A 14757-nucleotide genomic window follows, 5' to 3' on the forward strand; every position below is an offset into this window, starting at 1 on the left:
AAAAAAGCCACCAATGGCAAAAAGTGACTGAGACAAGAAGTTGACCCCAATGCTCAGCTTCTATTTTTTCATTTTCAGCTTTAGGGAAATTACATGTAATAATCAGTCTGCCTCTTTTATGCACAGATTTCATTGAAAATCCTTGCTTAGGAAGGATCCATTTCATAAATAATGGTGGCAAGGAGTCAGGCCCTCTCAAGGCAAAAGCACATTAGCAAACCACTTTGGTACATTATATATTCAGCAAGAGAAGTGGAAAGAGTGTGGCAATTTAAGAAGGAAATGCTTCCTAATGGGGTTACAAAAAAATTGACAGGAGGAAAGATTCCATGATCAATTCAGAGCCACAGTGGATTCCTCCCTCCCACCACTTTTTTTTACCCCAATAATGGTTAGAGCTGTGTACAGAAAACCAGAATCTGCTAAGAGTGAGATCATGTTCACATTTCCTCCTTTTCCTCCATTTCCAGAACACTGCAGGTGGGTGTGCAAATGCAAAGTACATGAGCCAGGCCAACAGCAGGCTTCAGCAGCTTTCAGGGTACTGAAAAAGGAGTCCCTTTTTCTTTTCCCTGCCTGTACCAGTTGCCTGAAACTAAAGAAAGAGAGAACAAGCAAGCAGCATTTCTGTTATCCCAAAGCACGGAAAGAGCACACTATACTCAAGGTGCAAGAAATCATCTTGTATTTTTGTACTTGCATGCACTATCACAGCAATTCATTGAACCACAGAACAGTTTGGGTCAGAAGAGACCTTAAAGATCATCTCATTCCAACCCCCTGCAATGAGCAGAGACACCTTCTACTAGACCAGGTTGCTCAAAGCCCCAAATCCAACCTGACCTTGAACACATCCAGGGATGGGGTATCCACAACTTCTCTAGGCAACCTGTTCCACTGCCTCACTACACTCATCATAAAAAATTTCTTCCTTACATTGAGTCTAAACTAACCTCTTTTAGTTTAAAAACATTCCCCCTTTTCCTATCACAACAGGTTCTGATAAAAAATTTGACCTTGTTTTTCTTTTAAGACCACTTTTGAGTGAAGACCACTTAAGGAAGACTGTAACAGGGTCTCCCTGGAGCCTTTTCTTCTCCAGGCTGCAAAATCCCCATTCTTCCAGCCTGCCTTCTTAAGAGATGTGCTCCAGTCCTCTGATCATCTTAATGGTACTTGTCTACACTCACTCAAGGTCCATGTCCTTACATTGAAGGCTCCCGGGCTGGACACAGCACTCCAGGTGGGGTCTCACAAGCATGGAGTAGAGGGGAAGAATCCCTAGGGAGACTCACTTCAGCAGATGGGTCCATGTCCTTCTTATGTTGGGGGTCCCAGAGCTGGACACAATACTCCAGAATGCTAGGTTTGTAAATCTTCCCACCAGTTAAAAGACACCTCATGGATTAATAACATAAATGTAAATGTCAGTGAAACCTGCACATGTGTAATTTCTTTTAAATGTTTCCTATTTTGGAAACATATGCAACCGCATGACTGAATAAATAATTTTTTTTTTTATTTCCTGCAGTACTCTTCTTATCTCAGTTTTTTGCAGCAATCTTACAGGCCACAGTTCAGCTGTTTCCTAAGAGGCACCTTGTAAATGTATTAAAATACATTTTCACATAAGTATTTTTTGATTACTCTACCTCACTTCATTTAGATTTCCTGACATGAGGGATGTACCAACACCTACCTCCTTTCATCTTCACAAAGACACACTTAAGATATATGTCATAACAGTCAATGTTCTGGGCAGGGAAGAGGAAACACCATTATTTTTAAAGAATGTCCCTATTTAACATCATTATCACACACCAGCTGTCATGATATAATGTGTGAGATTGCACACATTTTATGTAAAACCAACCTTAGACAACCCTATGAGCTTCATGCTCTTAGTGGTTTAAAAGAAGTGCATTTTTTTTAAGGTAGGACATGAAATTCATCTTTATTCAAATTGAATATCATGGATGGATCAAGACAAAAGATGAGCAACAGAAAACAAGCACCAGAGCTTTTAATCCCAAAATAGTTTTGGCAGTGCAAAATACTACTGCCTCCACCCAGAGACTGCCTCCCTGATAGCTGAACAGGCACAGGAGCTCATTCAGGCTTTCCTCCGTTGCTTCACGAGAGTCAGCCACATCGTTCAAGCAGCATTCAGGAACCACATGGAGAGCACACAAAATGGCCATAATTGCGCCTTTGAAAGTAAACACAGATAGATTTTATTTTTTAGATAGCATTCCAGTCTTTATAAGAGAGTCTTTAGAAGCAGAACATGAAATCTCAGGCCATGTGCACAGAAAAAATATAAACTTCTTTGACAGGAGTCAACGGAGTTTTTTGTTTTAAAAGCCCATGGAAACATATGTCCCAGAAAAAGTGACAAGGACATATGAATTGCTCCCAGTGAATTTATGTTGGGCATACAGTACATTTTAAGGAGAGCCACCTGCCAAAGCAACTGTCTCAATTTCAGAAGTAGCACTGTGATATTTTAACAAAGAGAATGTAAATGACTGAGGGCAGAAGTGTAAAAATCCTCAATGGGATTTCCTAATTAAGTGCTTTTGGTCACTATGTCACATCATACTATTTTATAGCCTTAAGGTTAGGAAAAAAACAAAACAAAACCAAAATAAACCCAACAACAAAGCAAAGAAACCTGACCAAACATATAGACAGCGTGACCACTTGCAGTACTTCCATATTTTTTATATCTAAAATAGTATTATTTTGAAAAGGAAAGCTAATCTCAAAGGCAACTAGAGCAGGAATATTTTCTTTTTCTAATAGTAACAACAAAAAATAAAATGAATCCTGAATTCTGGCCTGTCATGAACCACTCCTAAAAACATCAATATTTCATAAGGAGTTGGTCACATTTATTTCACATATTGGCTTTAGCTCACACTTTAACTTTTCAATATTCTCTACTAATTACAGTAAATCTGAGAGGAAGAAAAGGCTGTAGGAAATAATCAGCAAAATTATGTACAGATATCTTGGCTATTTTGAGGAGGGAAAAGCAGCACCACAAACACCTAAGCTAAGAAGCCCAGTCCCTACCAGCATTTGCCTGTAGGTGATAATCTGATAATCACTGAGGCCTCTGGATGAAAAAAAAATAAATAATAATTAAAAAAATATATAAAAAAAAGAAGAAAATACTGAAGTATCTCACAGACACCGACAGGGCATTTTGCCTGATCCCTTATGGTGGCAAAAGGTGGAGGCTTCAGAAGAGGGAGTAGGTGTAAAGTTTCTCTTCTTTTTCTGGCTGTCTCCCCCCACTTCCCTCTTGTTATCACAAATGATTCCTCTCCATACCCATCAGCTTAAGCTGAAACTGGAGAGGTCAGAAGTTGTCAGTGTGAGGAAAAACACCACAGGCACTCAGCATGATGCCTTAAACCTTGTCCTCATAAGAAACCAGGTTTAAACAAAACAATCACACAAAACCAAAGCAATCCTCCGCTGATTAGAAAAGAGTGACGTCTTTATCGATTTTAACCCAGTAAGAACACTGTTGTGAGCATCACACTGAAGCCAAACACAGCTGGGTCCACTCCTGCAGGAGAACTCTGCCTCTGGCTGAGGGCACCTGGAGCCAGCTGGGGCAGCCTGCTCGAGGGCTCTGCCACAGCTGGGCTGCCTGCAGCCAACATGACGCAGGTATGGGACCCCCAAAGTAGGTCCAGGGCTCCCCACCTTGCTTCAGAGCTCTAGCACTCAACTCTGGCCTGAGCAATGCCACAGCTACACCTGCACTTGGTCTCTTTCCCAGCCGAGGCCGCCCCACAGACCCAGCTGCCTGGCCTGGCCTTGGGTCACTGCAGTGCTGGTGACCACTGGTTCCCAGCTGCCACCCCAGTCCTGCTGAGAGGACTCCTCTCAGTGTCCCCTGTGCCCCGTTGGGGAGCCCCAGGATGCCTGTTCTGCTCACCCTGTGGGGCAACTTGTCACCTTTCAAGGTCTCCTGTGTGCCTGCATGTTTCCTCACTTTCTCCAGCAGCAGCTTGACTCTGCCAGAGCACCCAGATGGGACTGGGGTTTAGCCCTAATTGCTTAAGGACTGATTTTTCTGCCTGTTCAACCTGGTTATTGCCTTTTCAGGGCTGGAGACCCATTTTCTGCCTGAACACATGAGATTTGGTGCCAGCAGACCAGAGGCAGCTCAGCAGCTCATGATGTTTACTGTTTTGCATCATTATGACTAACTGAAAAACTAAATAACTGCAGATTGAAGTTACTGAAGCATCAAACTCCTTGTGCAGACTGAAAAAAAATCTGGTTTATATCAAAACTCCTAGACATAATTTCCAAACTCTGGCACCCAGATCTGGGATCCCAAAGCATCTTAAGGTAAGCAGGGTCTTTATCCACCAAATTTACCAGTTTAATACTGGGACCCTATTGCAATCAACAAAAACAGGGGTTTTGCACTGTTTTTTCTGTAGTCTCAGATTCTAATTTCTATCTTAATTATCAGAGGAATTTCCTGTAGCAGAGTGATCTAAGCAGATGGTGACCTCCACATTCTAGTACTCTAGTACATTCTAGTACTGTACCTTGAATGCACTGTGAACAACAGGGCCAGCGGTCAAGTGTTTTTATAGCTACCTGCCAAGTGCAGTCATTTTAAAATAATCTCCCTTTCTCAAAGTGGTATTAATTTTGCTGGATTTCCCTAGGAAGAAAGGATGAGAGATCATTTAATTTAACCACAGATTTGGGTGTCAGGGCTCAGTGCCCAACCTCTGTGATAAACCTCCTCTAAAGCCATGAGCACATTTCACAACGGTTCTGGGGTTAGCTAGGTGAGAGCAACTGGTATTTTCTTCCTATTAAGTGCTGGACTGAAAACATGACACCTAATTTGCTTGTAAACACCCAGCCACTAATACAACATGCCCAAAATCTCAAAACAATCCATTGCCACGCGTAAACTCGAAAGACAGCACTTAGAAGATTAATGTTTCAAAACTAAACTCTCAGGAGTCAAGGAGTGCTGGCATGAAGGTTGCCCATACAATCCCATTTGAGCCCTCTGGTGCATTCACTTAAGGGTATAGTCTTTAATTACTGAACTGCATTTGCTGCCAGAACTTCATTCAGCATTCCAGGTTTGACAGGCTCACCCATGACCCAGCAACTTGGCTTTACCCGCTCCGGTTAGAGCACAGCCATACACGTCATTTACTGAATGCCCTGAAGTTCCAGCTCAGAGTACAAAAATTCTCAATTTTGCTGATAGATTTCCTGTAGCATTTAGTATTAAGCACTCATTTCTGAAGCAAGGTTATTTTTTTTCAGCATCACTCTTTTGATGAGAGAAGGGTACACATCCTCTACTATGCAGGTAAGAAGTGAGACAGGGCCAACATACTAAGGCCAAAAAGTCTCTGTTAATTTGAGGTATCAAACTTAAGGTGTTTCTGGTCTAATTTTTTTCAGATCATTCTGCATTTCATAGAACTTGGCATCCCCAAAGTGAACCACAGTCTCTACAGGCCTTTGCCACAGCAGACAACATTCAGCACATCTGCAAAAAAGAAAAATGACAAAAACACCCCAAATAAACAAACAGAAAAAGCAAACCAAACAATCTGACAAAGATCTACACAGTCAGACAAACATTGTAAAAAAAGCATCTTTAGTGATTTGTAGAGCTTCACAAAAATGTAGTTTTCTTCTAGAGCAGAAGAAAACAGAAAATCCAACTCCAGCAATCAATAATCAATTTCTCTAACAATAAACTTTTTTTTTTCCCCACCAATAAAAATCCCCTGTATTTCTGCATCAAAGAACAAATGGTTACACCAGACAACATCCAGCAAATCATTCCCCTGATGTACTCAAGTAGTGCTCACTAACTAATGAACCTCTGAAAGGTTCTCTCCCTTTCAGTACCTCTTCAGTCATGAAAGGTGAAAGACCCGCCCCCCCCACCTGAGAGTTTAGGAGATTAAAGAGAGAAAAACCACCCAAGTCATCACATTTAGGTATTTTACTTCCAAGTAGTACATCCCTCAGAAACCTCACTGATCATTCAAAGCTTGACATTCTCTTGGTCCCATCAGTTCAGAATAGTATTTCAGTATTTCCACAATATATTTCACTATTGATAATCATTATGACTCCATGCAAGTCAAAAAGTCAATCAAGTGTAACCACTTCAGTGAAACCTGTCAGCCTTCCCTACAAACATGGCTTTCAAATAAATAGAGACAATCAACATTCACATATTCAATCTATTTCCAGTACAGAAACTGTAAATTGAGGAACTAGATATAACACAGGTAGATATTAAGCAGAAAATATTTCAAGTTCCTGAAGCAGCGGCTGTCACAGAAAAGTAAGCCATTATCTGCAGTCTTAATGCCCAGGGATAGCAACACATACTTTAAGAAGATAATTCAGAAGTGATTAAAAAATTGCAGTTTTGAAAGACAAAACAGCACATCTTCATGGAGAATGTACCTACTATCTGTAACAACAGCTTTGGCAACAAAACTTTCAAATATGGAACAGCATGAACACAAGACACCAAACCTCAAATATCTTGCAAAATATTATGGCAGCATTGTACTTCTGTGTGTTTGTTACTCTAAGAGTTCTCCTGATAGAAATGTATCAAAAGAGTGAGGAAATACAGTTCCATGTCTTTTTGTGTATTCAAGATAGTATGCAAATGTAGCAGCTCATTACCACAGCTTTCTTCCTATCAAGAGGGGCCAGCAAAACTATTCTTGAGAAAACAGGAAAGCATACTTAAGGAGATTAATTTGACACTTTCCTTCCCTACAGTTTTAAGAGCAATTTAGAATCCCACACATTAAGCATTTTTTTTAAATGCAGATGTATGACTTAACAGAAAATACCAAAAAACACAAGCAGTCATTTGAGTTCAAAAAGCCCAACAGTTTTACTGTTGCTCTTCACTGCATAACAGCTTCTCAAAATTAAAGTTTAAAACAAAAACAAAAAATTAAAACAGATTCTCACAATTAATTCCACACACTTCACTTTGCATTTCTTGGCACATAAAACTCTTATAGATGTAAACAGGAAACCTAACCAGCAAAGGCAGCAAATATTTTAGAACAGGTTCTGATAATAGCTAGCTTTATCATTAGTCCACAACACAGTACCCAAAACTCTGAAAAAAAACTCAATGTGTGTACACATGCACAGTTGCACACCAACTTCCTATGCAAGCTATCATGAAAGCAAGAAAAAGTAAGAAAATAAATTACATGGATATCTTATGGCACACACAAAGTTCAAAGAATACTTCCAGAGGAGAATTAATGCCTTCTGAAAAGATACTGGCTTTTCCTACACATATGGAAGCAGAGCCATTCTACTGTACTTACCAGTATTTTGTTATCCACTTTATCTCCCTTGGTTTCCAGCTTTACTTTCTTCTTGACAGAAATTTTGATTTTCCTCCCAATAACATCCCTGACACTTTCTGCAACAAAAGAAAGTATCTTAATTAAATACCTTCGGTGTCAACACAAGAAGGAAACAGATGCCACTGTCGGGTTTTCAGAAAGACTCAAAGCTATGTTGTCCAAATGCTTGCACTCATGGAAGTCACATGCACCAGTACCAAACACAACCTAGCACAAGCACAATTTCCTAAGTATGCCATCTACACAACAATTTGTGTCTACTATGATAGGATTATTGATGTCATATGCCAGGATTCTAAACACAATTTGATATTTTTTTCCAGCACGACTTACATACCAAAAGCATTCCCAAGACAAGCCACAGCACTGCTTAGCTCCATTCTGGGAAAATACAACAAATTCCTCACTGCTATTATTTGCACCTGAAAAGCATACTAAAGCAAATTAGCTCCTTGCATTGCACAGATTTCAGCCTCTTGCTAGTGTCAGGGAGGCTAAGTGGGTCAGGCAATAGAAGAGCAACTGTTCACACATTTTGTACTCTATGTATTGAAGTAGCGAAGCAAACTAAGCAGACTTCCAGATAGTAACACCTGGCAGCTATGCAGAGGATGCTATGGAGGCAACATTGGTCTTGGTCCAAATCCCAGCGACAGTGTAGCCACTCCACGGTGCCAGCTCCGAAGTTACGTCAGTTGCTGGAATGTTTTAATATGTACATGCACACACATGTATACACAGTCTCTGCCAAGTAGGACACGAACCAGCTTTGCCCCTGAACATTTGCACCCTGGCCTGAAGGGAACATACACACAGGGAACAGTGTCTAGAAAGCTTATACAACTACTGACACTGATGTAATTGAGAGATAAACAGAGGAGTTCATCGAGAAGAGCCAATTTGGCATCTTCCGTAAGTTTCACTCCCCAGCCCCCACGGAAAGGGAATGAGAAAGAAATCTTTTAAACACATTAACCTATTTCCAACCCAACAACAGGCATCTGTAAAAGGCAAGTCTCCACCCTCCCCAGACACATACACTTTGCCCTGGGGCATGCTTAAGTTTAAAGGCAAAAATAAAAGATAATAGGCTATTCCTAAGGCTTTTAATTATAGTGCTCTGTATAGCGCTTTTCTGCACAATTTTCATCCGGTAGTCAGAAGACGTTAGCACAAACAACACACCATTTATTAAGCCTGAATGTTTAACCCAGGCCACAGTGTTCTGCCCGCAGGGCAGAAGGGTATGCAAGTCAGAAACGTGGATGGTCGGAGAGACTCTTCACCAGAAAGAGCTCTTTCTGCAGAATCGGCATGTTTTCCCCAGGAATTTTAATTTTCCTATCGGGAAACAAAAGCTCCTCGGTAGCAGCGGCTTGCCCCGCGAGAAGCCTGTCCCAAGCCGCGGCAGCCCCGGTGGCAGGCAGCCAGCGCGGCCGGCTCCCGGAGCAACCGCTTGGGCCGGAGCCAGGCCGCCAGAGCCCGGAGCAGCCAGGTAAGCGGAGCCCGGGGGAAAGTCCAGCCCCATGTGGACTGCTCTCCCAAGGCTTCCTCTCCCATGGGTAATGCCTAATTCTAGTCTTTCTGTCCCTGCTTGGGAACCCAGAAGCAAGCTGACCACAGAGTCTTTTCATCAAGTCCTGTCTCCATGCAGAAGGTATTGCTGCTGCCTTTGCTACTTTACCTCCACTTGCAGCCTGTGCCTCTCGGTCTCTCCTCTCCCACAAACAGCTCCAAGTGCCTACATCTAGCAAGGGACTTCCTCCTGACACACCTGCTTGGAGAGACGTGCTTCCCCTTGCTGTCACACGGGTCCCACACAGCACAAGTGGGAATGACTGCAAGCCCTCAGCTCCAGCACTCTTACTCCAATAAACCACAGTGAGAGAAGGGGCCTGGGACCTCAAACTGTGCAAAGCATCATTAGGATGTCAGCTCCTCACAAGGACCTATCTGTCTGAAAGGGCTAGAAACACTACTTCAAAGAGCCAAGATACAGATTTCATAGATACTCTCCATGGGACTGAAGACAATTGGGCGGAAAGTGGACTCACAAAGTAAATTTTCAGACTTTGAGAGATGGAAACATAACATTAAGGTTCACATTTTAAAGTGTTCATCCATTTCTAATGCTGGAGACTTCAGACATCCACACCTGGGAGGAGTGGATGCAGGCAAACCAACAGTAAGAGAGGGTTTCTTTGAAGACTATGACCTACGAGACCTGACAAAGGTCACACGGGAAGTGAGTAACAGAACAAAAACTGCAGCTCAAACACTCCTACCCCAGTTTAATCTCCACACTCCAATCACTCCGTGTTAAAGCACATCCTTTCATCCTGCTCTCAAAACATGGTTATTACAAAATGCTTATTTAAAGGTTAAATTTTAACATGCAGACACCAAAATACTGCTAGAAATTAAACCAATCTCCATTAACAGATCCCCACACCCCAGAATAGCCCTTGACAAATCAAGTTGAATGCATGCAGGGCACCAAGGCTGGAGGGAGTAATTCTTAAGATTGTTCAAAGCCACCAGAGGAGGGGACAAGTGAAGATGCCCACCTTATTCTTCCCTGTAATACACAGCACACCTCACCTACAACACCGGAGTGCAGACTCACTGTGAGTAAGAAATACTGTGTGTTAGCACCTCAAACATGCCTGGGCGCTTTAAAATAGAAAAACTCCATGGTTTTGACCATAGGTACTCCTAGAACACTTCCCAGCTCATCACTGCTTAGCAATAAGCTATATGTTACAGTCTCTCTGCAAACCACATAGTTTGGAGGACTGCAAAATAGAGCTATTTTAATTCTACAGAAAAACATCTGCAGCAGCTGCAAATGTCCATCCAGATTCTACCAATATTTGATAAATAAACCACTTGCTGACTGACGAAACTGAAGGAAATGCAACAATGTAAATTACCTAGGCATGGGCTGAAGGGCTGTATTCAACACAACACGCACCTTGTTGCTTGACAAATCTCTGTTTCCATCTGTCCTTAAGACAACAATTTAAATTATTCTGATGTTGGTGAGAGCTTTAGATTGCTTTTCAACAGGCAAAACCGAAGGAAATAAGGGCTGAACAAGGTAGCTGAAGGCCTAGAGCATCATTCCTGTTATCCCCAAATGACACCGGTTACACACACGCTGCGTCAACGATCCATTTATTGGAAGCTCCCCAAAAGAGGTGACAGCATTTTCAGGGTCCTCGCCATCACCTGCGACTGAGTTCCTAAACGTATACCATGCAGGATGAGGGCTCGAATGCACGGGGCCATAAAACTTTAATGACAAATACCCTCACTCCCTCCTACGTACAGAGGAAAACGAGTGTTAAACTACGTAAAACCCGGGAGGATAAATAAAAAGGCACCGAGTGGAGCCGCAGCCCGTGCTGCCAGGCAGAGGCGCTCCGAGGACGTGCCCCGGGCGGGTGGCGGTGCGGGGGGCCGGGGCAGCTCCACCGCGCGTCTGCCAGCGCTCGTAGCCTGCCGGCACCCCGGACAGACCCTTCCGGAAGGGACACACACACCGTGCCCCGCCGCGGCTCCCGAGGGCACAGTCCCTGCCCGCGGCCGCCTCCCCGCTGCCCACCGCAGCCCCCGCCCGCCCATTCCCCGCACGCAGCAACGCGGCCTCGCCGCCCCCCGCCGGCTCCTCCGAGTCCCTCCAGCCCCGCGCGGAGCCCCTCGGGCTTCTCGGCCAGCGCCCGCGGCGCTTCCCCGGCTCCACAGACCCACCCTCGAATTCCCCCGGACCCCCGTCTCCGGCAGCGCTGCATCCCGCGCACGGCGGCCTCCAAACTTGCCCCCGCAGCACCTTCCCCCGGGACCTCGCACCCCCATCCCCGCCGCCATGCCCCGTCCGTCCCTTACCGATCAACTCTTTGGGGACGTCGGAGCTCTCCTCGGCCATGGCGGCGGCGCTGCCCGGCGCCCGGGGGTGCCCGGCGGCGGGGCTGCTTCAGCGGCGCGCCGTCCCTGCGCCGGGCGAGGCGGGCATGCACCCAGCGGGCGGGGAAGGAGGAGGGCCGGCCGTGCGCCTCGCTGCGCAGCGCGGGTGTGTGTGCGGCTGCGAGCGCGGGCGGAGGGAAGGGGCTTCTCCCGCCCCCGCGGAGCCCGCTCCCCCCGCGCTACATGCCGCCCCCGGCTGCCGGCGCGGCCAGGAGGGGCATTTCCAGGGAAGGATGGATGGCCCGCAGGCGGCCGTCAGGCGCGGCGCTCCGCGCTCACGGCGGCCCCCGCACCGGCTCCCCCGTTCCCGCCTGCGCGCCGCCCGGCTCCCCCGCCCGGCACCGGCGGGAGGCGGCGGCTGCCCCCGCCCCGGGAGGGCTGGCGCCCGCACCCCGGCCCGGCCCGGCCCTCGAACCGCGCGGGAGCCGCCGGGAGCCGCCCGCGCCCACCGAGCACCCGGCCACAGAGCGGGAGGTGCTGGCGCTGGCGGCCGGGAGCATCGCCCTTAGGAAGCCATCGCGGCGAGGGAGGAGGAGGAGGAGGGCAGCGGGCTCGGAGATTTAGCGCGGCGACGCCAGCCCCTCCTTCGGCCGATGCCGCCGATCGGCGCTGCGGCGGGGGCCATCTGCCGGCGACCGCGGGCGCCGCGGCGGCACCGGCCTGGCCCGGCCCCCGCCAGCGAGGGACCACCTGAGGAGGCAGCAACCCCGGCCCTCCCCTACAGACCGTGCCTTCCCAGCTACACCCGCAGCCTTTGCCCCGCGGGAGTTCTCCGCTGGGTTAAGTCAAACGGGCTTATGCTACGAAGGGGGTGGTTTTCATCGTCAGGTCAGTCCTTGCCACCTGGGAATGGGATTGCCCAATCCCGCTCCAGAAAAGCTGGATCACTTCGAGACCTGGAAGAGGCTAACCTTTGATCCAACACTCATCTCCCTCTCCGTCGCTCCGTCACCTTATCTCCATGGGGACGGCGGCTGCCTCGGCACCTGTTGTGAGATAACACCATGGCTAGAGACGGCTTAGCAAACTCCTTGTGCAGGGAGCCTCGGTGTTGCTGAGCCTGAAGGGAAGTTGAAGGGAACCAAACATGCCTCCTTTCTCAGGACCAAATGAAAATCCACGCGTTGCAGCATTTTTGCTTGTTGCACTTTTGCCACTGAGGATTTTTGTCATGCGTTAACAGCCACATTATAGAAACACAGCACACAAGCTGCCTAATTGCACTCATAAATATGAGCACAGAAAGATGCTTATTGGGTGAGAGTGAAGGAAGAGGCTTGGCAGCCCTGGAAATTCTTTGGCTTGTTCTGGTAGTGATGCCTGGCTTCAGTGAAAGGCTCATTTTCACTGCAGCAGGACCGTGATTGGTCGCCCTCCATCCTAAAGGAGCGGATTACTGCATAAACCTCGTATTTCAAGCACTCTACAAGTGCGTGGTGGATCTGGGAGATCAATGTCATTTATGTCTAATTAAGAAATCTGAAATGCATTCAGTGAGAGAAACAATGTGAATCCAGTAAGAGTTATTTTGCTGGTACAGTTCCACACTGCTACTGTATACCACGGTCTTTGGAAGAAACATGACCACTTTGAAATTGATGTCACTTGTCAAATAAAAGTATCGTGTTTTCTCTTGGCACCAACCAGATCTCTAAATTCTCTCACAGCTGATTTTACCAACACAGATACCGTTACTACTGAGATGGATACAATTTGCAGTCTTTACAGTTTGCTATTTTCATGTAAAGAATAAACACATCCTTTAAAGAAAATAAACAGAAAGTGACTATATTAATAAAAGAATAAGGTAAGCCATGTGCTTTTAATATACAGCAAAGTCAATCAATCTTATCTGGATATGAATATATATCTCTCAATAAAATACACTATATTTATTCCTTTTCTCCTCTGGTCTCTTTTCCTTACTGTAGCTGCACCCTTTTATGATGGATATAGAATACCTGCTGACCTCTTCCTTCCTTTTCTGCCAATTTTTCCTTGTGGCTCAGCAGAAAACTGCATTTCTTGCTCACTGGATATACATAGACTTACTTCCACCAATGAAACTGGGCCTGGGTTCTTTGTTTTGGCAGGAAAAAAAAATAAATAAAATTGAGAATTTCATATCTTTTCTAATACCCAGGAGGGAAAAGTTAGACCATCAAGTCTACATAAGAAAGGCCATATAATTTCATATAGTCACTTATGTATTGAGTTTAATTCCCTATCTTCAACTATCACTATTCACCTGCTCTACAAAAAATATATATATATTTGGATCTATGTCCTCTTAAGCATGCCAGCTACTACACCACTGTCTTGTTTTCTGACACAGTATTTGAAGCATGGACCTTGCCTCTTTCGCTGCTGCCAGGCATCCACAGGCCTCTCAGTATGCATCAGCTGTAAAAGTGATGAACTCCTTCCATGCCTGCCTGCCTGTAGTATTCTGCTGGAATACTGCTACCACCTCCTCCACCCCAGTTTCCTACCATGAGCTGACACATATGGTGGGCCCAAGTTGAGTAAAGAAAAAAAAGAAGAATGAATGACGGCAGCAGGCAGGGCTTTTTTTTTTTTGTTTTGGTTTGTGTTTTTTAATTATCAGCGCTAGGGGTTAATGGAGTAGCACTGCCAAGGCTACTGTGTAATTCCTGCTTTGGTGCTTAGGAGACTGAACCTGGTTCAAGGTAGGGAAGATACAAACTAAATTCAGGTGGATTAGTGCTTCCAAGACTAGATTCAATCAGCAGAATGCATAGTTCCCCATTCTTTGTTCCCTAGTCAGGAGGCAGAACATGATTGCCCCAGGCAGGCTGCTGCTCCTGCTCCTCCAGCCACAGTAATGCCCAGGTATTGGCACTATCACAGTGTCAGTCTGGCCTATCAAAACAAGGGTGTTTCTAACCCAAAGGGCCCATGTCTCAGTGCAGAGAGGACTGGACCACCATTCCAGAGACCCCAAACAACTAACTCCCAGAGTCTCCAGAGACTCCTCCACAGTTTACAGGCAAAGCCTCACCATGGGGAGTTCGCTGGCTTTGTAAGAAGGTGTGATTTCCATCCTTTCCTGTTGACCCTTACTCTCCACCAGTCAGCTCAGCAGGCATGCAGGTGTCACTGGCATCTTTCCCAATGGCAAGGATGCTTGAAGAAGCTCAGCCCCCTACAGCAAGTCATCCATATCCACTTGTAGCTGTTTACCACTTTCCATCTTGTGCCAGCATGAAACATTGCTTTACTGTCTTGTAATCCGAATGAGTGAAGGGGGGCAGAAAGGGGATTTTTGTCATTTCAGTAACTGAATTTTAATTATCTTTTATCCCTCCTTGCCCACCAATAGAGGCACATTGGCACAGCT

At 45.7% G+C, this 14757-nt stretch overlaps 1 protein-coding gene across 3 annotated transcripts in view; it reads right to left on the reverse strand.

Moving 5' to 3' along the window:
- The window catches only part of CARMIL1 (capping protein regulator and myosin 1 linker 1), a 192513-nt gene extending 180806 nt beyond the window's left edge, over nucleotides 1-11707 (reverse strand). The window contains exons 1-2 of one of the 3 annotated variants that reach the window (XM_058831463.1): nucleotides 11319-11707; nucleotides 7389-7486 (exon numbers count right to left, since the gene is read on the reverse strand). In XM_058831463.1, coding sequence (XP_058687446.1) covers nucleotides 7389-7486; nucleotides 11319-11358 — 138 coding nt within the window. In that variant the 5' untranslated portion in view covers nucleotides 11359-11707. The remainder of the gene's footprint in view (nucleotides 1-7388; nucleotides 7487-11318) is intronic. The other 2 variants (XM_058831462.1, XM_058831461.1) reach the window with 2 other exon arrangements.
- Between the last annotated feature and the right edge of the window lie 3050 nt (nucleotides 11708-14757).

This window comes from Poecile atricapillus, chromosome 2, assembly GCF_030490865.1.
Source record: "Poecile atricapillus isolate bPoeAtr1 chromosome 2, bPoeAtr1.hap1, whole genome shotgun sequence".
Classification (NCBI taxonomy): domain Eukaryota; kingdom Metazoa; phylum Chordata; class Aves; order Passeriformes; family Paridae; genus Poecile; species Poecile atricapillus.